Source organism: Lonchura striata, chromosome 14, assembly GCF_050655825.1.
Source record: "Lonchura striata isolate lonStrDom1 chromosome 14, ASM5065582v1, whole genome shotgun sequence".
Taxonomy (NCBI): Eukaryota; Metazoa; Chordata; class Aves; order Passeriformes; family Estrildidae; genus Lonchura; species Lonchura striata.
In genome coordinates, this window is record NC_140716.1 from 13,498,620 (window position 1) to 13,524,734 (window position 26,115).

At 41.3% G+C, this 26,115-nt stretch overlaps 1 protein-coding gene across 20 annotated transcripts in view; it reads right to left on the reverse strand.

Annotated features, from left to right (window-relative positions):
• RBFOX1 (RNA binding fox-1 homolog 1) overlaps positions 1-26,115 on the reverse strand; it is a 1,274,894-nt gene that overhangs the window by 1,141,720 nt on the left and 107,059 nt on the right. For 2 of the 20 annotated variants that reach the window (XM_031506138.3, XM_031506145.3), the window contains exon 1: positions 20,952-21,278. The exons of 2 other annotated variants lie outside the window; for them this stretch is intronic. In XM_031506138.3, the coding sequence (XP_031361998.1) occupies positions 20,952-21,179 (228 nt within the window). In that variant the 5' untranslated portion in view covers positions 21,180-21,278. Of the gene's footprint in view, positions 1-20,951; positions 21,466-26,115 lie in introns of those variants that run through there. 16 more of the 20 variants (XM_077786820.2, XM_031506143.3, XM_031506147.3 and 13 more) reach the window with 15 other exon arrangements.

A 26,115-nucleotide genomic window follows, 5' to 3' on the forward strand; every position in this document is an offset into this window, starting at 1 on the left:
ATGTGAGTGGAATCAACAAGTGCTTCAGTGTTTCTGAAGGAAGTCATTGCTATCAGTGAACCATTAGCAATAATTAGTTTTGCACCATCTGAGCCTTGCTGTTTGCCAGTGAAAACACAGCCATAGAGGGAGTTTTCTCCATCCCTAGATTGATAGATATAGATATACACTTATTTCTGTTTAAATATCTGTTGTCCCATGACATAAGAATACCTTTAATTCAGTCTCCAGCAAATTCAGTGATGGTCACAGATTGTAGCCACCCAAAACTGAAAAAACACTACATTTTAAATACATGCCCAAAGTTGTCCAGTCTAGGACTCACTGTTGCAGAACAGGAGTTTCCTATTTATATCAGCTCAAATGCAGCACAAGAATGTCCAATTTAATGAATTAACAAACTGTCCAAGACATCTTAACAAACATAGACTACAAAGTACTACACAGAGGATTTAGATAGAGCGCCTCACTAATTACAGAAGATTATTTGTTTAGGTCCAGCAGTATATCCACAGAAAAACTAAATTCAGAGATGTTTCACATCACTGAAAGAACACATGGAATCCTTGAATGTTCTTAGTTACAAACCAGGGTAGGAGATTGTTTGCCCCTGTGGTTTGTGTGTGTGATGCACATTCACCACAATTCACCATTCACTTGAGTATATTCAGCAGTGGCTATTGCTGCTTCATTATTACTTTAATATTGACTAATTAGCAGCATTTAAAATGCAGGTGTAGTGTGATGAAATGGCAGCTGCTGCTCATTATGTGCAGGTCAAATACACAATTCAGTTCAGCTCCTAGACCACACTGAAGAGCAGAGCACGAGGAGCAATTACTACTGGATCACACCTCCTCTGGCAGAGCACTTCAATTACATTTCATTATCTGGTGGTTGCATACCAATGAGTCAAAGCAAGACTTATTATGATGAAAATATATTTCCATACATACTTTAACATTTTCCAGCTCTTATGCACCACAGATGTAGGATTCAGGCTTTTGCAGCACTTATTGAGATAACTAAGCTTAGAGATATTAAGCAATAATAATAATAATAATAAATAAGCTTAAGAAATACCTACACTTATTTCTGCTTAGATAGCTGTAGTCCTATGACCTAAAAATACCTGTAATTCAGGCTGAGGGCCTGTGATATCCAGAAACTACATTAAATGGTCGATATCCAGAAACTACATTAAATGGTCAGATGCTCAGTTTTATACAAGACAAGAATTCTTGAAGATGTGTTCCTACCAGTCCTCACATCACTGCAACGAAATAGCAACACAATACAAAAAAATGCTTATATTGTCAAGTGCAAAGCCCAACACTGAGAAGAAAAAAGTCTGCTTTAAATTTACTCAAACAAGAAACAATGGGGGTTTAAATGCAACACGAATCTCATTACCGACTTCTTTTGATTTTTTGTTAGATTCAAAGTGCCTCTTATAATATGAGAGCCATATTTAATTTCTAAAAAGAGGATTTTGCAGACACCACCCCCAAATGAATACTAAATAGCAAGGACCTGAAGTGACTTCCTTATTCAACAGCAGAGAAAAGGAAAAAAAAATTAAAAGAGGGGGGGAAATGAAAAAAAGGATATTAAATCCAGAGATTTTATTTGCACTGAGTTTTAAAAGAAAGTATGGTCATGTCACTCAAAGAAAAAATAAACCACAGCTCATATGAAACGTTTGCTTAATAACATGGTGAATGTCAGCTATAGATTTCTGCTGCAATATTAAACCTGAGAAGTAAAAATAAACAGTAAATCCCCAAGCATTATTACTGTGCAGGAAAAAGTACACACAATGAAAAACAAAAGTTCTAAGGGCAAAGCTCAGGCACCATATGGCAACTCCAGAGATACCCACAGCCTAATTGTGGGGCCAGCCCCTACTCTTAGAGCTCAATATTGAAGGAAGACAGAAAATCTGGGAGCCTGAAGTCTGCTCTGAGAATCTTTGAACCTCCCCAACCAAAGCAGATTTGATCTTTGTTTTTATACACTACAAGGAGGGTTCAGTACCACTGAATCCTTGCCATCCTTCAAAGCAGTATTTTGATAAATTACTTCTGCTAGGAATGGTGCAGTTGCTTTCCTGAAATCAGCTCTTCTGCATTTCCCCCCCTAGGGAATAAACTGCAGCAAAGGAGAGGGGTTTGATGAAAATTCCTGTGTTTCTGCATCTAGGATTGGCCTGCACTTCCCAGCTAAGAAGGGCTTGCATGTTAGATCTTATGAACCTATAAATTTCCTTTATAAAAGTGGGCCATTTAGGCTGTCTTGCAGGTCAAAAAATAATAGATTTCTCAATGATCAAAAGTGCTATTAGCCTGCAGTTCTCTCTGAATAATAGGTCACACTCCCAAGCATGTTCATTCTCCCAGTGCCAGCTGAACAAGGATCTCAGGATAGAGATCTGAACTGTGTCAAGCAAGGAGTAATTGATTTGTAATCTTGTTTTCCAACAGAGCACACTTTGCTAACTAGATTCTACAGGCTCTATAAAGTGCAGAGTTACAAACTTGCCATTTTTATGGCACAGAAACCATTAATGCACACATTTGCATGTTGTTAGACACCTGGGTAATAAAGAGGCTTCATAGCTCAGCAAATATTGAGAGCAGGTGGTGTTTCTATGAGCCTCTAACACATCACCCAGTGGGCCCTGAGCTGGGGGAGCACGTGGCACTCAGGATTCCTCTCCCTTACTCAGCTGAGGTTTGACACAACCAAATGCTGTCCTGCTGACTGACTGAGGAAGCAGAGATTAATTTTAACCTGCTGGCAGATGAACACTAAACCTGAAGCAATCATGCTCCCAGACATCAGCTATTGCTTGTCAGCACTGCCAGTGCTGTGCAGGGACAGATGACTTTGCTTTTGAATGGAACGAAGAAATCAATCCAGCAGGCAGATACCTAAAGGGACTTGGAAATGAAGACCAAAAACTGCAGAAGGCAACTTTTTGACAAGGCAGTGAGCATGTTTGAACCATGGTTTGAGTGCAAGAGGCATTTGCTTCAATCTTTAAATACTGGAGTTCTGGAAACCATCTCACCCAGAGCCTGCTGAAGTTTTCCACCAGCAAGTTTCCTGATATTATTTCCCCCACACATCAAGCATGATCCAAAATACTTCATTGGAAGCACCCTGCTTCATTCCAGACTGTGACAGGACTTTCTTCATCTTGCCTGTGATACAGAGGGAAAAATCCAATTCTGCTGCAGTGCGCCCAAGATTTGCTCTCCATTGGAGCAATGAAAAAGGTACCTGACTTTGAGGATGAGAGCACATCCACCCTATTTCAAAGTGAGTTTTAGTACCACTGGTTGAAGTGGAACTTATACAGTGCTGAAAAGCATGAATGCCTCCAAGGCCAAACCAGAGCCTGTGGGAGGAGCTGTGTTCCCTTCTGTGACCCCACAAACCTTCCCTGGTTACTGATGAAGAGCCAAATCAGGCTGTACAACCAGGTGGAAGAACAGAAGCAAGAAAAACCACTTAGAAATGCCTTTTTGACTCTGTAAATAGCATGGAGACAGGTGATGCACAAGTTAGGCAAAACAGTGGTGACCATAGAACTTCTGATGGGTTTAAAAACTGTATTAACACTCACGGGTTTGAGCACGTAAGGGTCAGACACTTTCTTAATGTAAAAATGCAGTGAACCCTGATTCAGGGAAGAAATGATGATGTCTGGTTCTAGATCAGAAGGCTGAAGGATAGCTTTATTAAAACTATACTATATTACATTAATATAGTATTTAAAGAGACACTATGCTAATTCTACATACTTATTTCTTACCTACCTACCTAACTCAAACTCATGACTCTGTGCTGAGAGCCTGAGCCACAGCTGGATCCCATTGGTCACTGACTCCAAACAACTTTACCAGAATCCAACCCAGCATCACTGCAGGTAAACCAGTAAACCACTTTAGCACTTCAGGTAAACCAGTAAACACACTTCCAGCAAACCACTGCAGGTGAACAATCTCCAAGCCACACTCCACGTGGGCAAAACAAAGGAGCAGAGATAAAGACTTTTCTTCTCTCAGTGCTTCTCCTGAGAGACAGAATGAGGTCTCTCTGTCCAGAGAATGTGGATACCACACTTTCTGTAAATGAGGAGCAGATTATCCCTTCTGCCCTGGGAGAAGAACTGCCCAGCCTGGCAGACTGGCTGCAGGAGGGAGCCCCAGCCCACAGCTGCCAGCACAGCCCTGGACCAGCCCACCTGAAGGGCATGGACAGCCAGCACCTCAGGAACCAGGGGTTTTGCCTTTAGCTGACTTATCATAATTTTTTAATTCATTGCTTCCACACACATTTTATTCCGAAAATCTCTTTTCAAAGGTTTTTGGTTTCGGTTGTTTAGTACATTGTTTTTTCCCTTTGATAAATGGAAGTGTTGTACTTATGTAGCAGAAGCCTCAAAGAAAATGTAAAGAGGTTGGGGATTCTGTCCCTCAAAAAATGTGTTATTACTGTGAATTATTTTTTAAAATGTTAATTGCACCTGGTTCACCACTTCACAGATGGATGGAGCCTTTTTTTATGAAGATGAGGCCTGTGCACAGTGAGCCCATCAATGCAACCACATGGGTCTGAAGAGCAGACACACACCAGTAATTGATGTTGAATGAGTTATGTCAAGATTGTCTTGCTGTAATAGTTCCAAGTGTTTACTTGGGCTTCACAAACCATCTCAATCTTTTATAAAGAGCAATGGAAGAGGAGAATGAAGAACTTGTGCAAAATGGAAATTCAATCTTCATCTTAGTAAAAATTAAAATTTCTCTTCAAAGAACATTCCAAATAGTGACAGGAATATTTTAACACTTGTCCTCCAACCCTGCTCAAAAAACGAAAGCAAGTCAAATCCCTATGAAGTGCTCCAATTCATCCTGCTTCAAATGCTCTTAAAGTTCCTAGAATTATTTTGTAAGCCTACTGAAAGAAAGTAAATGAGCCCCACTTAGTGCCAGCAGCTGTGCATCCCAGGTTTTGCTGAAAAAGGAGGTGAGACCCCCAGTGCTGAGCTCACCTGCCTGACAAGCCAGAACTCAAAAGGTTATTGATAAAAAGGATAAACAAAACTATTTTTCACAGTAAAGCCTGTTGTGGCAATCCATTTAAAACTTCCCTTGATTTAAAAGAATTGCCTTTCAAGCAAGTATCAATGCTTCTAAGTCTCCAGTTTTTGAATCAATTCTCTCATTAAGATTTTGGTTTATTCTTGAAATTCTGTACAGCTGAAGTGATGGAATTATTTCAGAAACTCAGCTTTACTAAAAGTTCAGCTTTTCATTTACATTCCTGTGTAGCAGCTTACATTCCTGTTTGCAGTCTTACAGATAAATCTGTCATTAAAATATCACCCAAACAGCTTAAAATGTAGAAGTTAACAGAAAAACTGCATCTAAAATTGCTACTTTTATAATATGATTGAAGGCAGATTTATGATGTGAAGGAAAAAAAGAGGTTTCCTTACAATTTAATACTTGGAGTTGGTAATCCAAGAGTAGCTTTATGCTAAATCCTACATATTTCTTAGAAGATTTAGAGAGTTTCTATATATATACATCCACACACACTTTTCTCATGCTAATTGTACAATTTCTTATATTTCTTAATGTTAATCTCCTGGCAAATTTTATAATGCTTAAGGTGACATTTGGCAGTTGAGTCCCCACAGATACAACTGTCCTCATTCTTACAGAAACTAATTTATTTTTTTCCTCCCACAACAGGTGTGGCTCAAAGAACATGACAAGTGATAGGAATCAGCTTCAGGATTATTTAATTCCTTTATTCTCCTAAGCAGGTAGTGCTGGCTGCTTTCTGTTCCCACTGCATCCCTCCAGCATTTAGCGAATGTCTATTTAGTGTTTATAATAATAAAGCAAATTAGGAGAAAGCAAACTGACAGTGCCACAATATAATAAAAGCAGGTTTCCTTAATCACTCAAGGTAATTAAAATATTCATATCTTGCAGATGAACAGAAGGTAGAAAGTGAGTCCATTCTCCAAAGTGAATCCAAACAGGAGGTAGGAAGAGATTCCATTCCCTAATTGGCAGCTTTTTCTTGCAGCTCCCAAAGTGTCAGGCGAAAGGCAGGAGCCAGGAGAGCTGTGCTGGCTCCTGAACACCAAACCCACCCTGGGGAGGGGGCACGGAAGGACAGGGGGTGCTGGGGGCAGGGGGGAAAGGGGGAAGCAGGAGCGAGGCATGGGGGTTCCTAAACACTGAGATTCTAAAAACAACTTCAGCAAGGACAGGGAGGGTGAGGCATTGATTTGTGCCTCACTGGAGGCAATGTGCTAATGGCCTCAGCACTTGGTTTGGGTTTCAGAGCCCCCTGTGTTATTCTGGGATGTGACCTGTCTATGCAGATGCACAGGGAGATGTCTTTGATCAGCTCTCTCTGTCTTGCTGCCAAACTTCTTAGGGCAGAACCATGCAACTGAATTCGAACTGAGCAAACCAGTGACTTCCCAAAGTGCCTGCACCATAAAAGGCACTTCCAACCCTCTCAGTTCATTTCATGATTGCCAAATATTGGGACACAGATTTACTCTCTGCCCCAGACACTGGAGCTCCTTTTCCAAGGAGCAATTCCTTCACTCCACCTACTTGCTGCACGTGTTGGGAAGTGTTTGCTTGGAAAATGTGCCCAGATGTCTGAATTGTCACTGCTGACTTAGGTGCAGATGTGGGGTGTGAGCTCCATAACAGAGCAGGCTGGAGAGTTTCCGACGGTGTTTTAGAGTTTCTGACCATGTTCTACAAGCACCTTGTGCTACAAGGAGGAGAGGAGGTGGCTTTGCTTTGTGTTGGCTGTTTCATCTCCATGAAAACCATGAAGGAATCTCCCCCAAGCCTGCTGCTAATCCATAAACTGAATGAACCCACAAAAAAAAAAAAAACAAAAAAAAAAAAACACACACATACACACACACACACACACACAAAAAAAATAAAAAAAATAAAAAAAAAATAGCACCTCATTGCCTTCAAAATGAATCTGAGAACCAGGGGCAAAGTTACACAAAAAAATTTATCGAGTGAGACATTCTCGCTTTAATACCATTTTCTACACACACTAAAATGCTGTATTTGGTACCGAATACAACACCCAAGGCTGCTCTCTTGGTAACTTCCCCAAGACATCCTGAGAACACCCACAGAACTGAAAACATAACTGATTTCCTGGCAGCTGGGAGGGCAAAAACTAAGAACTTGTTAATAAGAAAACATGTCGTGATAAGGGAGGGAAACCTTCAGGAAGCTGCAGAAGCAGCTCAGCTCTTTGTTGTCAGTCTCACAGAGCTCAGGCCACCTTCAGCAGAGCCATCTGCTGCCTCTGCCCAGGACAGGACAGAGGTGGAACCGAGGGGCTGGCACACACACCTGCACTACAAAATGTCACTTGCCCAGAAGATGCAGTTGTCTCAATCCAGCTCTGCTTTGCTTTCTCCCCAAATATGTTTTTAGGATTTTAAGTGATATTAATACAGTTCTGTGTTGCTGTTTGAGAGGTGGGTTTGGTGCCTGGCACAAGCCACCATGCTTATCCTGATTCATACCTCAGGAAGTCCTAATTCAGACCTTGAAGTGATGATTTCCTCCCCCAGAAAACAGAACTCCTGCCCCAGCCAGAGGTATCCTAATCAAGTTAAAATAGTCGGAGAATAGCTCTGGGCATTTCCTTGTAGGCTCCAATAAACTTTGCTCCTTCTGCAGCACAGCTGGTTCCTAATTTGACACTGGCTTGATGAGAGACAGGTCAGGGATGGAAACATTTTTAAGAGCACTGCACTTTGTCTGTGTGGCTTCTCAATTTTATCTTTCCCCCGGTGTGTGTAATTTTGCAGAGATCTTTGCATAAAACTTGGGTGATTTAAGTATTCATCAGCTCCTGCTGCTCCCTTTCCACCCAAGAGCAGAGCACCAGCTCTGCCACTGCAACAATCATTTCCACAGCAACTAATTGCAAATCCAAGCAGAGATTATGCCTCCAGGTGAGGGACTAGCACCAGGAACAGATCACTCTTCAAAATGCCATTTTCATGCAAATGCACCGTACAGTAAAGAACAGAAAAAAATTAAACACAACAAAACAAACATCATCATTTGTTTAATGAAATGTTTCTGTCAGTTCTGCAGAAAGCATCAGCAGGCTCAAAGTTTTGAGCATATGTAAAAATCAGATTCTGGCTCAGGTCTCAGGAGATTTAGGAGGATCCCACTGTCACTTCTGGAGTTTTTGCCCTCTCAGTTTAAGTGAAAACACAATATAACCATCAGGTGTTATGTAGGAATCAGCCAGGTTCCTTAAGTCAAAACTAAAGAAATTAGATGCTGTGTTTGCAAATCAAACTCTGCTGCAGTCATACTCTAAAATTAATTTCAAAGGTGGGGGAATCTGCCTGGCCTTTGCAGGACTTTCAGGCACTGAATGAAAAAAAATTTACATTGCATATGTAAAATCACCTTTAAGCTATAGCTTATCAGCCCTTCAGAAGAAATTGGTCTTTTATTATCTCAGTACTAAACACATTTCTTAAATTTACATGAACTTTTCATCAGAGAAATCCATGGTACTTTTCAAAATAAGTTTTAGTTGAACCTAATGGAGATGTGTACGTGTATGTTCAAATTCTATTGTTGCCGCTTAAAAGTGGCTAATCCTAGAATATGAGCATTTGAACTACTTGTTTTATGTGGTGCAACTAATTCTTGGGAAATTAAGCTAAGAAAGTGTTTTTGGAGTCAGGGGAGCCTTGACTGAACTAATATAAGTACAACTAAAAGCAAAGAGATTTTAACTACTTTCTAATTCAAAGACAGAGGAGGAAAACCACACAAAGGAAGAAAACAAAACATTAGTCAGATCCACAGCCATGTTTTTGTTTGTGATTTCCTGAAGAGGAATGGATCTTGGGACTCCACACACTGACCCAGTGTGTCAACTGGGTCAACTCAAAATGTCCCTCAGACATTTTTGGATGTTCCGAGCCCAGGCCAGAAGCATTTGAGACCCTGGCAGGCAGCTGGAAACAGCTGTGATTTTGGGTTTGAACCATGGAATGAGCTAACAACCTTGCAGGAAGAACAAGAAGTCACAAAAGTTTAGGTGTTATAGTAGAAGTCACAAAGTAGAGGGAAGAATTTTTGAGTGCTGTACAGGGGGGTTTTGGTTTTGTACATGGGGTCAGAGGTTTTAAGATGGATTTGGGATTTGGGCCTGCCCTGTCCTCCCTCTTTCTTCTTCCTCACCTCCATGTTCTTGGTGATGTTGGCACTCACAGATTGGTTTAGAGTAGAAAATCACCATTTAATACAGGTAATAGGCATTGGGGGAAAACTGTAACCATGGAACACGTAATGTCCCATATAAAAGAGAGCAGCAGCCCTGGCAGGGAGAGAAGAAGCAGTCGGGGTCAGAGAGATTGTCAGGGTGTGTGTGTGCCTCTGCCTGAGCTCTGAGCAAACCACAGCAGCAGAGAAGAAAATCTTTTGGATAACTTGCAATAAACTGCCTTGAGACCGAACAACAGAGACTGCTGAGCCTTTCTTTGGAAGCTCGGGGTGGAGGAGAGACTTTTCCACCACACGGAGCCACCCCTGACCCAGGGTGGGCTCTGCACTGGTGCCACAGGTGACAAACATCACGAGTTAAACACTGCACTGAGCACCAAATTCTCTGAACATGGCCAAGGACCAAGCAAAGCTGCTGAAACAAAACCTGACATCCAGCTCCAGTGAGACACAGGGCTCATCCTCTGCTGCTGTGACTTCAGTGACTGATCTCCTCACCTTCAAGGGAGCATCAACAACAGTGAAGCACCTTGGGACCTCCACAAGAATTCCTTGAATTTGTTCCCTCTCTTCTTGATCCCTCTGAGAAAAGCAGATTCTTTCCCCAGTTTATTCCCTTACATTCGTTGGTATTCCCCCACCAGCCAACATCATCTCTGCAACTGAGAGGTTTTACTTCATTAAAATACAATTACTTTGTGAGGTGAAAGCAGTGACATTTCATCAACCTGCCTCCAAATCCCCTTGAAGGCCTCTGTAAATAATAAACTGCCTTCATAAGGAAGGCTGTTCAGATGATTTTATATCATTTATTACAGATGAAACTTGAAGTTTTTGATACTTGAAGCTGTTGATCACTTCTTTGGCACTTGAGCACTTCACACCAGATGCCTTTGGAATTACTTAGCTACAAGGCACTCCATGGAAAGTGGGTGATTCTGGGTTTTGAGCTGTTTTTGTGAGGAGAATGGTCTGGATACTGCTTTGGGCCAGTTTCAATACTGGGACAGAAGAGAGGGCTGATGACATCTACCTGACTTAACATTCACAGTGAGGGACACACCAATGTCCCTTTGCAAATGTTCCTGAAGGTATTGCTGAGTAACAGAGAGTGCTGCCAGCTGTCCTGCTACAGACCTGGGATCAGGGCTCCCTGCCAGCTGGAGCCATGCTCCACACCCCCAGTGCCCATCCTCTGCTCCCAGGGCAGCAATTTTAAAAGTTCAAACTAAAGAGGAGCAGAAAGAAAAGTTTAGTGAATTTTCAAAGTCCTAGAAATCTCTTGAGATGGCCAAGAACAGATTTTACACCTTACAAGTCATCATTTTCTTCAGACAACAGCTCTTTAGCTGAAACAGGGGTCTGTGATTGAGAAAGTCAAAACTTTTGTTTATAGGCACATTTCATTTCCAGGATTCCTTAGATCAGCATGCCAGAATTAGGCATTAATCAAGGCATTAATTAGGCATTTTGCACTTTGAGCTCAGAAAAAGAAAAATATTCCTGGCAATTACTAAAACTGATGCACGACTAAAGCAGCGCCAAGGATGTGCACACATCTGCACAATCACATCAAACATATGCAACCAGTTCCATTCTGCAGCCTCCTCTGTTGGCAGCATTCAGATCTCAGTCCTGATTTAGTAATCCAACAGCTTCTTCAGAACCTGCAGATGAAGGGCTGAGGAACAGCACATGAAAGAGCTCCTCTCCTTTAGCAGATTTAAGAGCACCAAGCTTAAAAAAAAATCTACTTTAGCAATTTAAGTAATTGTTCATTTTACAAAAACAAGCCTTAAAAAGATAAACAGATAAGAGGATACTATCATTTGTGTATGTGGAGTTCTAATGAGAGAACTGAGCATTTGGCATAAAATATCAGGAATTAATTATTGTTTATTTTTTTTTAACAAGGTGGTTTTAGCAAAGTTATTACTCTGTGGGATTATGGTTTTTTCCCAGTGAAAAATAAACAAACAGGAAAAAAAAACAAGACAAAACTGTGCCTCTGTCCACTCAGCACCACCAGGCACTGACTTTGCTAAGCTTCTGCAGTAGGTGTTCCACAAATCAACTCCCCAGGCTGGGAGAACCTTTCATGTTGCAGCCTATATTATAATGTAAAATACAATATCTAATATAATATGATATAATTAATATAATATAGTATTATAATATAGTGTTTCGGCAGAGACAACACTAACACTGCACAAACACCACTGAGAGAATGTTGTTATGACACAGGAGAAAACAGAGACTGCCAGGGCTCAGCCCAAACTGTGCCCACCTCTGCCAGCTCCTTTCTCCATCAGAGGTGCCAACAGGTCAGGGGAACTCCCCCCTCTGCCTGCTGGTCCCTGACCTCCCTGTTCCCACCCGGGGTGATCGCAGACCCCTCCAGGGGGGAGATTTCTGGGATTCCATTTAGACATCAATTGATCACCCTGCAGCAAACAGGGGCTGGGCTTTTCCTGGTCCCTTCCCGTGGGAACCCAGGGCTTCCCTCTGGCTGCCCTGGTGGGTCTGGGACCCTGGCAGGGGTCAGGAACCCCCCTGGACAGAGCCTCCAGAGACACTGTCTGTGATCTCTGTCCATGCAAAAGAGTTTTCAATCTTACAGGATGAATTACCAGCTCTGAGTGTTTGATATAAGTAATAATTAAGTGTGGCACGGGTGCAAAAGTAAAATTTTAGGATTCTAGATACGGGGTCCAAAGGGGACAAGATGGAGGAAATTGGGTGTGTCTTGTCCTTTTTCTCCTTCTTCATGCCCTCCATGTCTCACTGTGGTGTTGGCATTTTTCTGTTGGTTCAGGCTGGGGACACACTGTCCAACGTAGGTGACAGATATTGGCACGTTATTGTAAATCCAGCCCAGGGAGTTTCTGGTATTTAATGTTTGTAACATCCCACTGAGGGCAGAGCCCCACACGCTGCCCTGCAGGACAGAGCTGGGCAGGGCAGCAGAACATGTTAGAGATAAACAGAATAAACAACCTGGAAACCAGCACAGACCAATTATGGCTTCTGCTTTGGCAGCGGGGCAGAAAGACAGAGACTTTCTACAATCTCAGAATCATCAATACCACAGATTCCAACACCTTCCCAGCACCTTCACACCTCTCCCTGCACTGACCAGGCAGCTGCAGGCCCAGAATGTATTTCAGCCACAGAGCTGGGCTTTTTCTGGGGGTTTTTCCTCATTTTGCTTTGGTGAAAAGCTGCCCTGCTAACAGTGCCCACTGCACACACCCCGAGGGAACAGCCTCAGCAGCTCCCAGGCTGGCAGACACCGAGTCCCAAGACACCACACAGGGTCTGAGTCACAATTATCCCACCTGAGCTCTCACCTGGGAAGATTAAGGGTTTTGGAAAGTTATCACCTGGGCAAAAATCATTTGTCCAAGAGGTAACAAGATATTAATTTAGTTTTGATCTTTTCGGCTCAGTTACATAATGATTTTTTTCTAAAATCACAATTGAGTGCTGAAGTGAATGAATCACCACTCTGAAGTGCTAACATGCACACGCTTTTGTGTGCACAGCTACATAGGACATTTTAAATGAATCAAAACTCAGCAGATAGAAAAAAAAGGAGCAGGAGCAGAATAATTCCAATTAAGATGCCTCTGCAATTAACATCCCACAAGGATCTGTTCTTCCATGAATATTATTCCGTATTTTTTTTTTTCACAGTGAATTGGAAAGTGAGTATGTATAAATCAAGGCATTGGTAATTTTCAGATAATTTAAATCAAATTGCGGTCATAAATTCTGGGCTTGTCTGACAAAAATGCTTCCATGTGGGCAAACACAGAATGTTTTGTGACATTGGCAGCTGTTGGTAAATGAACCTGGAGCCCAGGCCAGAGCAGTACCTAAACCATTGATATATTAACAAGGCACATCCAGCAGAATCAGCTTTCTGCAAAAATGTTGAACTTGCAAAGAGCCAGCGAGGGCACGGATGAATTATTTCAGATGGGGAGCACAGACCTGCAGGATGGAAAACAAAGCACATGGATCCAGATGCTGGGCTTATCCAGGAGGAGAAAATGAGTTTATTCCCATCATGGGAGTCAATAACATCTGGTGCAAAACAATCCACTCAGGCTGGGATGAGCAGTTGGGCAAATTCCAACTCCAGGCAAGGATTTATATTTTTATTCTAAGAATAATTATCTACAGCAAGAAATTTACCTGGAGACTTGAGGAGCAGTCCGTGACCTGAAGCCTTTAATCAACAGTGGCTGTTTTTGTAAAATATTCCATGTTCTAGCTCAAAAAGAATTTAGGAAGATGGAATTAACTTCTACCAGAAACCAGGGTCTAGCAGTCAATTCTAGCCTTGAAATCTAAGAAGGATCTGAACATGAGTGGCCAAGCACAGCAACCTTTATGTAACATGTTAACACCACACTGGCTAATTAGAAGAAAATATTGCCACATCACCAAAAACTATTGGTTTTGTGCCTTCAAGAGCTGGAAACTAGCCTTTAGTGAGAGAAAGACATTTTGTTCTGCTGCTTTTCTAAGAATCGGGGTTTTTTTTGGAGCTAATGCAACAGCTTTCTGTAATGTCATTATTTATTTGAAATTAAGTAAAATGTGATTAATTGCTCAATCAGCATCCTTTCCATTTTATATGGACTCTTGTAATTCACAGACAGTTTCTAAACATAACAGTCAATGATTCTGCCCTCTGGAGACAGTGAAAAGATTAGGGTTTTTTAGTTGAAATAAATATTTTAGTGAATGAAAAAACAACCTCTCAGCATCTCAGAACAGATGTTACTTCCCCAGTGCATTATTGATAAGAATGTTTCATTTCCATTTAGTTGTGGCCCAACTCCAGGAACTACGACAGTCTCAGTGTGGTGACTTCATCATTTTACATACTAAATCCATTTATATTTTTTGTGATTAGCCTTCATTTTGTGGAAAATAACATTCCCTGAAGATAACACATGTTGAATGCACATTACAACTCAGCTCAAACAAGAATTTACCAAACTATTTGTAGAGAATAAAAGGAATGGAAACTTTGTGAGAATTTGTTAATTTTTCACCACCTCATTATGCTTCAGGGTAACCCACATCTTCAAAATAATTTCAGGAGCTGGGGAAATGCAGAGCCCCTTCAGTGCATCCATTCATGGCTGCTCCTGTGCTGTCCTTGCTCAATTCTTCAAGGGAAAAGAGAACCCTGGGAAAACACAGAACCCTTCTAAGTCCATGCCAGGGCTGATTCCATGGTGTCCCTGCTCAGTTCTTGTCAGGATCCTGCACAATCCTTGCCATAAAACCTTGGACAGCCATGGGCTTCTCTACCTCCACCTTTCCACTTTTGTAAAGAAAGATAATTCTATGAAATGAGGAACAAGAGCTGTGTCCTTTCCTAGGGATCCTAAAGCCATATCCCTGTGCAGCAGGGCTGACATCCAATATATTGGAATATATTCCAATATATTGGAAACTTGCAGGGGGAAAACCAGCAGGTGAAAGAATAGATGGTGTAAGAATTATTGTGCTCAGGAAATCTTTTTCACTTTAAACAAATTTTACTTTTCAGGCTGGAATGAAAATATCCTTACCAAGGACTGCAGACACTTCTCATTGATTTGTGGAACTTAGATGGACCTTTATTAATTATCAGTACAATTAATTGAGAATTACTTCATTATCTAGCACTTAGAGTCACCAGGTTAAGTCACTCAGCTGTTGCATTTTCCTACACCAAGCTGTTTGAAGTTTGCTGGCAGTGACCAGCTGGCTCACAAGTGTTGGACCAGTTATGCCCATTTTAAAGGTATTTTAAGGTTCCTGAAGGAAAGAGATCAGAAGATGAGACAACCATCAAAAGTAAATATTCTGTACTCTGAATTTAAAGGATAAGATCCTTTCTAGTGTAGACAAGCCTGCCTGTAACTCCTTGGGTGTTTAAGAAGTGCACAGTGGGGAAAGCATTCAAACATCAGAACACATTAAGTGCATTCCTGAGGGGGAAATTACATGGGTGGCAGTGCAGCAGATCCTGCAGCCTAATGTAATGGAACAAAATAGCAACTCTTTAGAAATAATGCATCCCAAATGAGTCTGAACATTGACTACTCCACAGGAAAGGGACAGCCAGTGAAGCACCAGCCTGATTCCATTTTCAAATTTTTGCATAGCTTCTGGGGCTTATTCCTCATTGTTGTACTGAGGGTTAATGACTCAGACTGAAAATATTTTAAAAAAACAAAGTAAAGTAAATAATTTTATTCATCTTTAAATCACAGAGACTTGAAATAAAAATATTTTCCTGGCTGACATTGGCATACAGAAGAAGAAAGCATAGCAAATAAGAGCAATATACAAATATCTTAATTTCATATCTCCTCTAATTGAACATAGATCACAAATGTCTTCTTTTGCACTCTGCAAGACTTTAATGCACTTATAATTTCAAGCAAAAGTAATATTCCAGTCATTCTACAAAAATTGTAAAGTGAGGCAATTGATTACTCAAACTGGGATAGAAATGCTCTATGAATGTTCCTTATCAGTGAAATTGAACTTCCAATGACTAAACACAACTGGCCAATGTTGCTCTTGGTTGAAATTGCTTGTTGAAAACAGGCAGTTATTTGCTGAATTAAATTAAAATTCCTTCATGACAAAATAATAGGATAATGCACACAAAGCCTTTAGCTTTGCACACTCAGCCCCTGCCATCCAGTGCAGCTGCAGGAAAAAATGGCCAAACAAGGTCATTCATAAGGGTCTCTTGCTGCTGCCTTTCCTTGTCTCAGGCAATTCCTTGCTGCAATTATTCCTGCTCAGGCTGCAGTGCCATTGTTTGCTGACAGTTTGCTGACACCAGCCAGAGGTTAACAGGAGGATGCATCAGTTTTAGGGAGAACATTTCTCTTCACCTTGTTCTTGGAATCCAGTCCAAACCAATTATTGATTTATCCACACCTTTCTACCAAAGCTCCTTTACTTTCATTTAGCAAATATTCCTGTGGAAGTAACTCCAGCACCTTGTATCAATGCCACCACTGACTTCTAAAGAATTATCATCTCCTTTCTTCCCACTTCCAAAGGCAAATAATTATGTGTCTGTCCTGGATCACAGAACGTGATTGTGCTCTGAATCAAAACAAAAGCAGTAATTCCAGCAACTATCGCAGTCTGCTTAACAAGTCAATAGATTAAATCCTTAAGTTATCCTCTAATTAGGTAATCCGCCCCAAAAAAGGAAAGAGAGGAAAGGCAGATGCAGTCTGCAACATGTTCCAAATGTCCTGCTCTTCAAAACACTTTAAATTTATGGTGCTCCCCTAAATCACATCCATTCCATAATGTCTGAGGACAAAAGGAACTCAATAGATTGAAACACTGTTATAAAGAGCAAAGGAAAAGGACTAAACCACAGCCTTGACAGCAGAATGGTTCAATCTGCCTAGAATCCTGAGAGTCAAAAATCAGCACCTTAAATTTGACTCTCAGCCCAGACAAACCCACCATTCCAGTTTCTCCCTTCTCAAACACATTTCTTCTTTAAAGTACTATTTATAAATGCAATCATGATTACAAAGCCATACACACACAAATCAGGTTTTGTAATAAACCAACTGTAAGGAGCAAATAAATGTCCTAAACCAGAAAATCCATGAGAAAATGCACTAACACAGTGTAACCAAAGGTCAAACTGTCAGACTTCAGATCCAATTCCTACAGTTCATTCTATGTTTTATGCATGTATTTAGTGAAAAAGCCCTGAGTTATTGAGTTAAAAATGACTTTAACCCAAGCTAAACAGAAGAGATAAAAAATGTGTATTTCACTCATCAAGATTAACACCATGCTCAAATTCAAGGCCTCCTAATGTCTTTGTTATTTACCCCAAAGCCCTCCCAGGACAGCAGCTGAAGGCACACACTGGAGCTGCTGCAGAGAATCCAGGTGGGTTCAGTTCCTACATCCACACCTGGGCTGGACAGAGCTTTTCATTTGATACCATGAACCCACACCCATCCTTCAAACAAGGGAATTTTGTCTTGAGCTGAAGCTCCAAGCTCATATCCTAATCTCTAGAAAACCCTTCCCCTCCTCCTTTTAAATGATCAGCTTTTCAATATGTGTTTCTCAGCTTTCCAAGGTATGTTCTTCTACACTTTAGGAATACTTTAGGAATACTCAAATGAATTACTCAAATTAATGACAAGGTACAACTTGTTCTCTATGCAAAGGCATTGTACAGCATGTCACATCCCCCCATCCAAACTGGGTTGCCAATTCCATCAACATCTGAGATTTAGAAGGCTGGATCTGTCACATGGTACAAGTTTGGTGTAGTCAATTCTTCAGAGTTGATCAGCAAAACCAGTTTTCCCCTGCTACAAAAGCACTTTTTCAGATACTTCCCTCACATTTTCTTTTACAACATGACAGTCCCAGAACTGAATAAAGATGTTACTTCTGATATTAGCAACAAAAACTTGCATTTTTTTCTTCAAGGTACTTCTACCCTTTTCTCCTTTCTAAGTATTCACAAAGGCAATTAAAAAAAATAAAACAGTACATTAATTCACAAATGCACTGAAGTCAATCCAAAAGTTGTTTAGAAGGTAAAAGTTCAAGCTCTCTCCTGACTCAGGTGGCATTACAGATGAAAACACAGTTTAGGAAGCTGTGTGATGTGGGAACACTACAGAAGTCAAACCAAACCCAGGAAATTTAGTCTTCTTCTCTAAACTTGGCACAAATATTTATGGGGGGAAAGTTTGGCTCATAACAAAGGAGGCCTTTTGGATACAGAAATAAAATTTGCACCTTTGCACCAAAATCCAAAGAAACTTCACCGGGCATATGCACAAAGAGTTGGTTAAAGAGAGATAAAAAAGGACTATTGTTGAAACACAAGGAGACATGGATCACAAGGATCCACATGCCTGGTGATCACTCCTGGGTAACTACGAGTCTCTCACAGTTACTCACAGGTAACTATGAGTCTCACACAGTTACTCACAAGCTCTGTCCAGGGGCTCAAAGATCCTTCTGCAACCAACTTGTGCCCAGCAGCAGCTCCTGCTGCAAATTCAGGGTGCCAAGGAAATGTCCACATCACTCCAGGAACATAAAATATACATTGTGTCTGCATTGTTCAGAATCCAAGGTTCCATAATAAGTGGAATAATGAGCTGGAGCAGCTGACCATGGTAGATTTCTTCCTTCTGAACCCAAGAATGATGTTGCATGAGGCAAATAGTGGAATAAACAGAGAAATAGCACACACACCGTGCTGATTTTTTTATTACAAGTCCAAAAATGAGTCAAAGCCTATAATTTTTTTTTAAATGTCCTTCTTTAAAGTGGAAGACATAATGGACTATTAGGAAATGTTCCTCCAATGCATGCATTGATTACCCATACCACTATGCCTATAAAATAAAGATTCTTCTAAACACAGAAATGAAGTCATTCCAGTGTTTCCTAAGAGCACACAATCCATCTCTTCCAACAGTTTGCTCTCTACAAGGTGACAGACACAGTCATTGTTGAACAAGCTTTTATTGCTTTAAGAAAATATTTTATATTTTAATTTAACAGAATTTTAAATGTCACGTCATTAATTTCTAATAATGCCTCCAAATCAGGCAAATTGAAATGGGAAGGGGAAAAATATTAGTGGAACTTTATACAAAATGTAGTGCAACATCCCAAGCTAGAATCCACTCCAGTGAGGGGAAAGAAGAGCTTCATGGAGCTTTGATGAGTTTTGAATCAAGCTCAGTTTAATTTAAGAATTACTGTCGGAACAATTATTTTATTATAAAAATTTTGGGAAAGACACGCAGTGAAATAATTATTCATTAATTGATTTGCTTTGTTAATATTTTGAACAATCCCCTGATGAAAAGCCAGAATGTAAAGTTGGAGAAGATATACCAGGTCCTTGAAAGGAGAAAATAAAAAAAAAAAAAAAAGGACAGGTATTAACTAGCACAGAACTTTGCTGCAGCAGCAGAACATAAGTGGCTCACAGATGGGGAAAAGCCCAGTGATTCAGGTATGCATCATTCTCATATATTCTGCATGATCCTTTAAAAGACAAAGTCCATTTATTCAATTAAGGCTTATTTTTCAGGAAATTCCTAATTAGGTATTATAGTAAGATGTACCATTGAAAATAATTTCACCCCAGCCCATACTGGTGTTCACTTCTAGATATTTATCCCAAAGTGATATGGATTTAAGAATGAATTTAAAACAGGTAAAAAAGAAAAAAAAAGAGAAAAAAAAAAAACAAAAAAACCAGCCAAAAGCAAGGATTGTGATTTGAGCAATTAACATGCCTGTAATTTGCATTTCCTTTGGGGAAAATAAGTCTCTGCCAGAAGTGGTGTAAGAACAAGAGTGGTACTTCACTGTCTGAGAGTTAGAAATAACCTAACTTCATAAAGCATTGGAAACCCAAAACACAGAGCAAAGTGCAACTCTCTGCAGTTTCATGGTGTGATACAAGAGATTTCTCCTTGGGAAAACAAACCGACACACATTTTCAATACTTTTGTAGCTCACAAAAACTGTTGCATTTAGAGATGATTCTTCCACCAAGAACAAGCCAAATAAACTATTTCAAATTTTTTAAATTTAAAAATGTAAATCCTACTGAAACACTGGGCATCTACTTAGCTCTTCATTTGAAGATGCACGTCTAAATTCAGGATATCAATCCCAGGAGAGAAAAAACCCAACATTTCAGAAAACATCTGGATAAAATCAGTGCACTGAAATCTCCAGCAGCTCCTACAGCTACACTCACCCCCTGTGGCAACTCACACAGGGAACATCCTCCACCCCAGGCATTGTCCCCAGCACCCTCCCCCTGTATTTCTGACCCAGGGAAGCAGCCAGGATGTGTCCAGGAAAAGAACCTGGCCCAAATTACAGCAGGAGGGGCAAAGCTTCAGCTGGATCCAAACATTCCCCTCCTCTCCTCCGAGCCCCAGGAGCTGCTGACGGGCACAGCAGCTGAGCAGCAAAGTTACCCTGGTGTAAACATCTGGCAATGCTGATGTTTATACAGGCAACTGCTCAGCAGCTCTTTTTAGCCAAAATCTCACCACGTGAGATCTCTAACCACCAATTCTCCTCCTCTCCTGGAGGTTCTACCCCCATCCCCAGCTGTAAAACAGTGCAATTCAACATAAATGCACTTCAAAGTCTGAGTGGACAGACTGATAAACAGCCCAAACTGTCCAATTCAGTGCACCAGTCCTTTCCCAATTTCTAAATGGATATAGGGAGCTGAAAAGCAAGTTCAGCAGTTCAGCTGTTAATAGTCCTTCTCCCCATGAAAAAAAGAAATCACTCCTCTGACATACACATCTTGCAAGCAGTGAGAACAGATAAAAGCACACACTGCTGCACTGAAAAGCATGCAGGCACGATGAGAAATTAAAGAGGACCATGCTCATGATCTCGGTGAGATGGGACACTAGATTGCATTCGTCCTGCTCTTCTTGATGCCCAATTACCAACTTCAGGATGACAAATAATTTCAAAGGTAACCTCCCGGCCCTTCCCCCTTTCCCTGAGCCACTGAAGATGCTCACTTACACTTTTGCCTTCGCCTCCTCCTTCGGGCACGGGCTCTTCTCTGCCTGAGCAAGGCATCATTGCATCTTCTGCTGCTGCTTCTCCGTCCCTTCCAGCGGTTCCTGCTTCATCCCCCAGCTTCAGCCTCTTTCCCTCAGGCTGGGAATCGTCCACATCCTCCCTCCTTATCCTGCCTTCTCTGCCTCGCTGCTTCCCCGCGTCTTCTGGGCTGCCGCAGGAATTTGACATTTTCAAAGTGTTGCGGACTTTTTTTTTTTTTTTTTTTTTTTTTTTTTTTTTTAAGAAAAAAAAAAAAAGGCTGCTGAAGCTGCCGTTTTGAAGGGGGGATTTGGCTTGCGAGAGAGCTCCGATGTGTTCTCGCTCCCGTTAAAAATTTGGGTGCTGGGCAGGATCCGGAGCTGTTTCTCTGCCGCCCTCTCCTGCCGGCTGCGAGCGCTGAGCGCGGACGGAGCCGCTGCTCCTCGGGAAAAGTAATAACCCTTCCTAGAATATCGATTATATGCACGCTGCTGCTGCTGCTTCCAGCGCCAAAACCCTCGGATTTCTCTTCTTCCCCATCCACGGAAATTGGCTTTCCTTAAAGTACAAAATATTAGCTGCGCCGTCTTGAAACCCAAATTTGCATCTGTGCCCCAGGGATGCTGAGGACTTTGGTTATATACTGGTAGTGATGCCAAGAGTAATTACCCATTAAAATGCAAAGGTGGCCTTAACTCCAAACAGCTTCTTTCAAAATCATTTCACTACAGGTTTAGGGGTGTTTTTTATAAGGACGTCCTTACTTTGTAAATTAACTTTGCATCATCTAAATCCACATTCGACACTGTGACACAAATTTCTCATATCATTCTGGTCCTAGAGCTGTAGGGACGAAATTAAAATGAGATTAGGGCAACCCAACAGGACAGTTTGGGGGTACCTTTTGCTCTCTCAGACAATTTATTAAAAACACCACCACACATAATCAAAGGTTTGGTGTAATATTTGAATCTTTAAAAAAAAAAGTAACCAAGTGCTTTGACATATAGACTGCAATGTGCTTCATTCTTCCAATAGAGAAGGCAAGATGAAGTAGTTTTTTTAAAAAAAAAAAAAAAAACACAAACAATGTGAGTCCTGTTTTCTCACACTTAAGCACTTGTAGATTTAAGTGAGGCTCCTTATATCTTGCAGAGGGAAGTAAATCCCTAAGAAACCCACTGCACTTGTCCAGAGATGTTCCAGTCAGGAGCTCAGGGAAAAAAACTTCAGGAGTGGTGCCCAGCCAGGTATGGATAAATTCAACCAGTCAAACTCCATTTTCTGCTGTGTTCAACAAGGTCTGTCTGGCCAGAATCCTTGAGAGAGTTCATCTGTGTCCCAGCAATGATTTCACTGGCATTAGAACCCTAGAAGGATTTAATCTGTGTCCCACACTGATTTCACTGGCATTATGAAGGGGGGGTTAGTTTGAGCAAGTATTTGTGCCAATTATTGAAGAATGAACAAAGAGGGGAGGAATCAGCCATTCGAGGCACTCCAGCCAGATCCACAGGAGGGTGAAGGAGCAGTTCTGAGAGAGCCAGGAGATCTGCACACCCAGAACTGGAGACATTAAACATCCACTGCTAACACTGATCTTAGCAAAGGGCTGGGCATTGGCCTTTGCCTAACTTGCAGCTGTAAATGCTTTCAGAGCTGGATGAACACAAACCAAGTGGGCTCAGCAGAGGAAAAACCAAGCTGAGAGGTTTTTTAAATGGTGCTGGATCAAGCCTCGCATGCCTTGTAACCTGCAATGGTCAAGTTCCACAGCTTGGCTTCCCATCTGGAGTGGTGTCCACTTGTGATGATCCTCCAGGAGAAACCTGCTCAGCTGATGACTGATCCTCTTCAAGAAACAAGAGATTGTCAGCCAGAGCACAGCCAGGCAGCTTCTGCAGGTTTCACCCTAGGTGAGCACAGATTGATACAGGTCATGCCCCACTTCTCAAAGCCATGAGTCCCCACACCCATCTAGCTCAGGAGGAAAGAAAACCATCAATAAACACCACTCAATAGCCTCATCAACTGCAGCAGCAGTAGAGACCAACAACAGGGATTTTCTTTAGAAGCCACATCCCTACTGTAAATGCAGGCAAACCCAATGGGAAGAAAAGACAATGTCTGACTCAATTCAGAAGGCTGAATTATTTCTTTATTATAACTATGCTAAAATACATTAATATACTATATAAAAGGAGGATACTAAAACTACATACTACTTTCTCTGACTCTAACTCCCACCCAACTTGTGGTGCTCTCACCCGAGAGTCCAGCCCCAGGTGGGTTGGATTGGCCATCAGGCTCAAACAATCCTCACCAGAATCCAACCAAGCAATCACCTCAGGTAAACAATTCTACAAACACATTCCACATAGGAAAAACAAGGAGCAGAAATAGAAATTGTTTTCTCTTTCATTTCTCTCTGTGCACCTCTATGAAAATCCTGAGAGGGAGAGAAATGTGCTTGCCACACATCCCCTAGGCAGAACTGTTGATTTCAACAAATCCTTCACCCTCTCTCCTGTATTGTTAAAACATGACCCACCCTTTCCCATCTTTCCTCCTGCTTGAAGCTCCTGAAAGATTTACACGACTGGTTAGATCATCTCCACCAAACTGCAAAAGCCTTTCTTATTTCTAGGGCTCATTCACCATTCATACCTGCTTTTTCCATCACACAAGCCAATTAATCCTGTTTTCTATTTGAGCTTTGTTTATTCTTCCTTAAACTTCCCATCCTCACCTAAAATACTGAAATACAGAAATAATTCTGAAATAGATGTGCTGTTTTAGCTACAATGCACTTCAGGCTTATTTGCACAGTAAACTGCATCAATTTCTGTTGGAGCTTTGATTTAATGGAATTCAAGTGGCTGGCAAGACCTTGCCAGTTGTAGCAGTGTTTTATTTGTGTTTGAAGTGGAACCAGGCAGCTGCTCAGGCTGCCTCAGTGACCAGCCCTGCCAGGCACTGCTGGCTCCTGCACATCCTTGTCCCCAGATCACAGGCACAGTCAGCTTCTTCCAAATCAGAAAATAAAACACCCACTTCCTCATGTTTGAAGCATAGCCTCTGGTTTTGAAGAAATGAACATTTACAGAGACAGGGAATGCATTTTTGTTTCTAATGAAAATCAAACATCTCTGAAATGTCAACATCTTCATGCAGAGAAAAGGAGAAATGGCAAGGCAAGAAATAAATTCTGTTGGTCTTTGTCAGAGATGGTTGGTCAGGCCTTTGCTTGCTGTTATTTAGCACAGAAATACTGCATGGCAGGAATAGGCAGTCACTGGTTTTGTGTTTTTACAGCACCAAAATATTCCATGATGTCAGGAAGTTCTCCAGTACTTAGCCCACACTTAGCTGGGCCACCAGGCTTCATGCAGGGAGCTCACTTCAAGTCTTTCATTCCATCATAATTTTCAGAAGAGGATAAAAGGGTCAAGATGAGAGTCAATGTTCTAGACATGACCAGCCTCCTTTTTCATCCTGTATGATATATTCTTTGCTTAATATCAGCCTGACTTTCTGTTTCACCTCCTGACTCTATTTAGTGTCAGAATGTCCCTCTTGGCCAGGGCCCACCCCTGCCCTCTTTTGACAGAACTCACTTTATACCCAAGGAGCAGTTTCAGAGTCAAGGCCATGTTGATTCCCCACAGAACCCCTCACAAAACTGATCCTGAGCCAAATAAAGCCATGAGCACAAGTCACTAAAACCTGAGAGGCCTTTACCCAGGGAGGTACATGAAAGTGAGTAACAAGTGCTCTGAGACCTCAGGAATCCTTGCACAAACTGCTTTCAAGACATTTCTGCTTGAAATCACTGCTAAAAAATGCACTTATACCAGCAGCAAGCCAGAAGAGCCAAAACTCCACAGGTTCCACTCTCAGCAGCCAGTCCAGCCCCAGCCAGCATCTCTCCTTGGCCTGTGAGATACACTAAATGAAATAAAATAGGTGTGTTGAGACCCAAAGTGAGGGAGATTTCCACCTCTTGTGCACCCCCAAAACACTGAAACAAGGGGCAGCTGGAGACAGGATGGGACCTGTGCTGCTCCCTGCAGAAAGCCTGGCCTCCTCCAAGTGCCACCCAAACCACTGGGATTTGGACATAAGGGGTCAATAAAAGGTTTTTAGGGGGTTTGGGCAGAGGGGGAAAGCAAGAAAACTCCTGGCTGAGTCTCATAAGGCTTAGATGTAAAGAAGCTTTATTTTATTGTATGCACTTGGCAAATAAGCAGCTGAATTATCAAGACCAATGGTTTCAGTTCAGTTCAACATCCCTGCAGGATGGGCACGTTTGGATCCCACTCCACCTCCCAACAACGACCCCTTTGTTTTCTCTTGCAAGAAAACAACACTCACAGTGAATTTCAAGGTTCAAGGACAGATGAGCCAAGAGATTTTATATTGTCACCTAACTGTGCTGCCATCAAACCAGCAGTTTCAGTGTAAAGCAGAGTTAGAGAACCCCCAAATAATTTTGCAATTCAGCTCAACCAGTTCACAACCACCATAAAAGAGAAGTTCATTGATTTTAGTGTCTTAATGGGTAAAATTATGGGAATTACCTCAGAATGGCATTTATATCCAAGCACTATGATGTTTAATTTAATGGAATACTTGTTGCATTCTCTTACCTCACCTTAGTTTGCAAGCCAATGTAAAACTAATCTGATTTAAAGCCCTCTGATGTATGTCCTCTCTGCAGTGAAAACACAGGTTCTGTAGGTCTATTTGTGTTGCAGGAGAACATAAAATGCCAGTTCTGCAAATGAAAGTCACTATAATCAGCAGTAAAAGCTCACATCTCTTTTCATGTGTTCTCTGATTCAAAAAAAAAAGGAACAACAGGCAAGTTCCCCACTTGTACAATTACTTTAATGGGTGGAGAACAGAATTATAAGTTTACATTAATCAGGTAATTTGGCACATCTTACTGCTACAAGGAGGCCAAGTTATTTTTAATAAATCTGAAAATGAACCAGTAAGTCTGGAAAATTAATTTTTCATTTATTTTGCTATTGCTTCCAAATTAAACTCTGCACCTCATCATTGTAATTACTTCTGAAAGCTTATAAATATTTCATTGTTTTTATTATTGTTTTATGTTCACCAACAAACATTATAGACACTG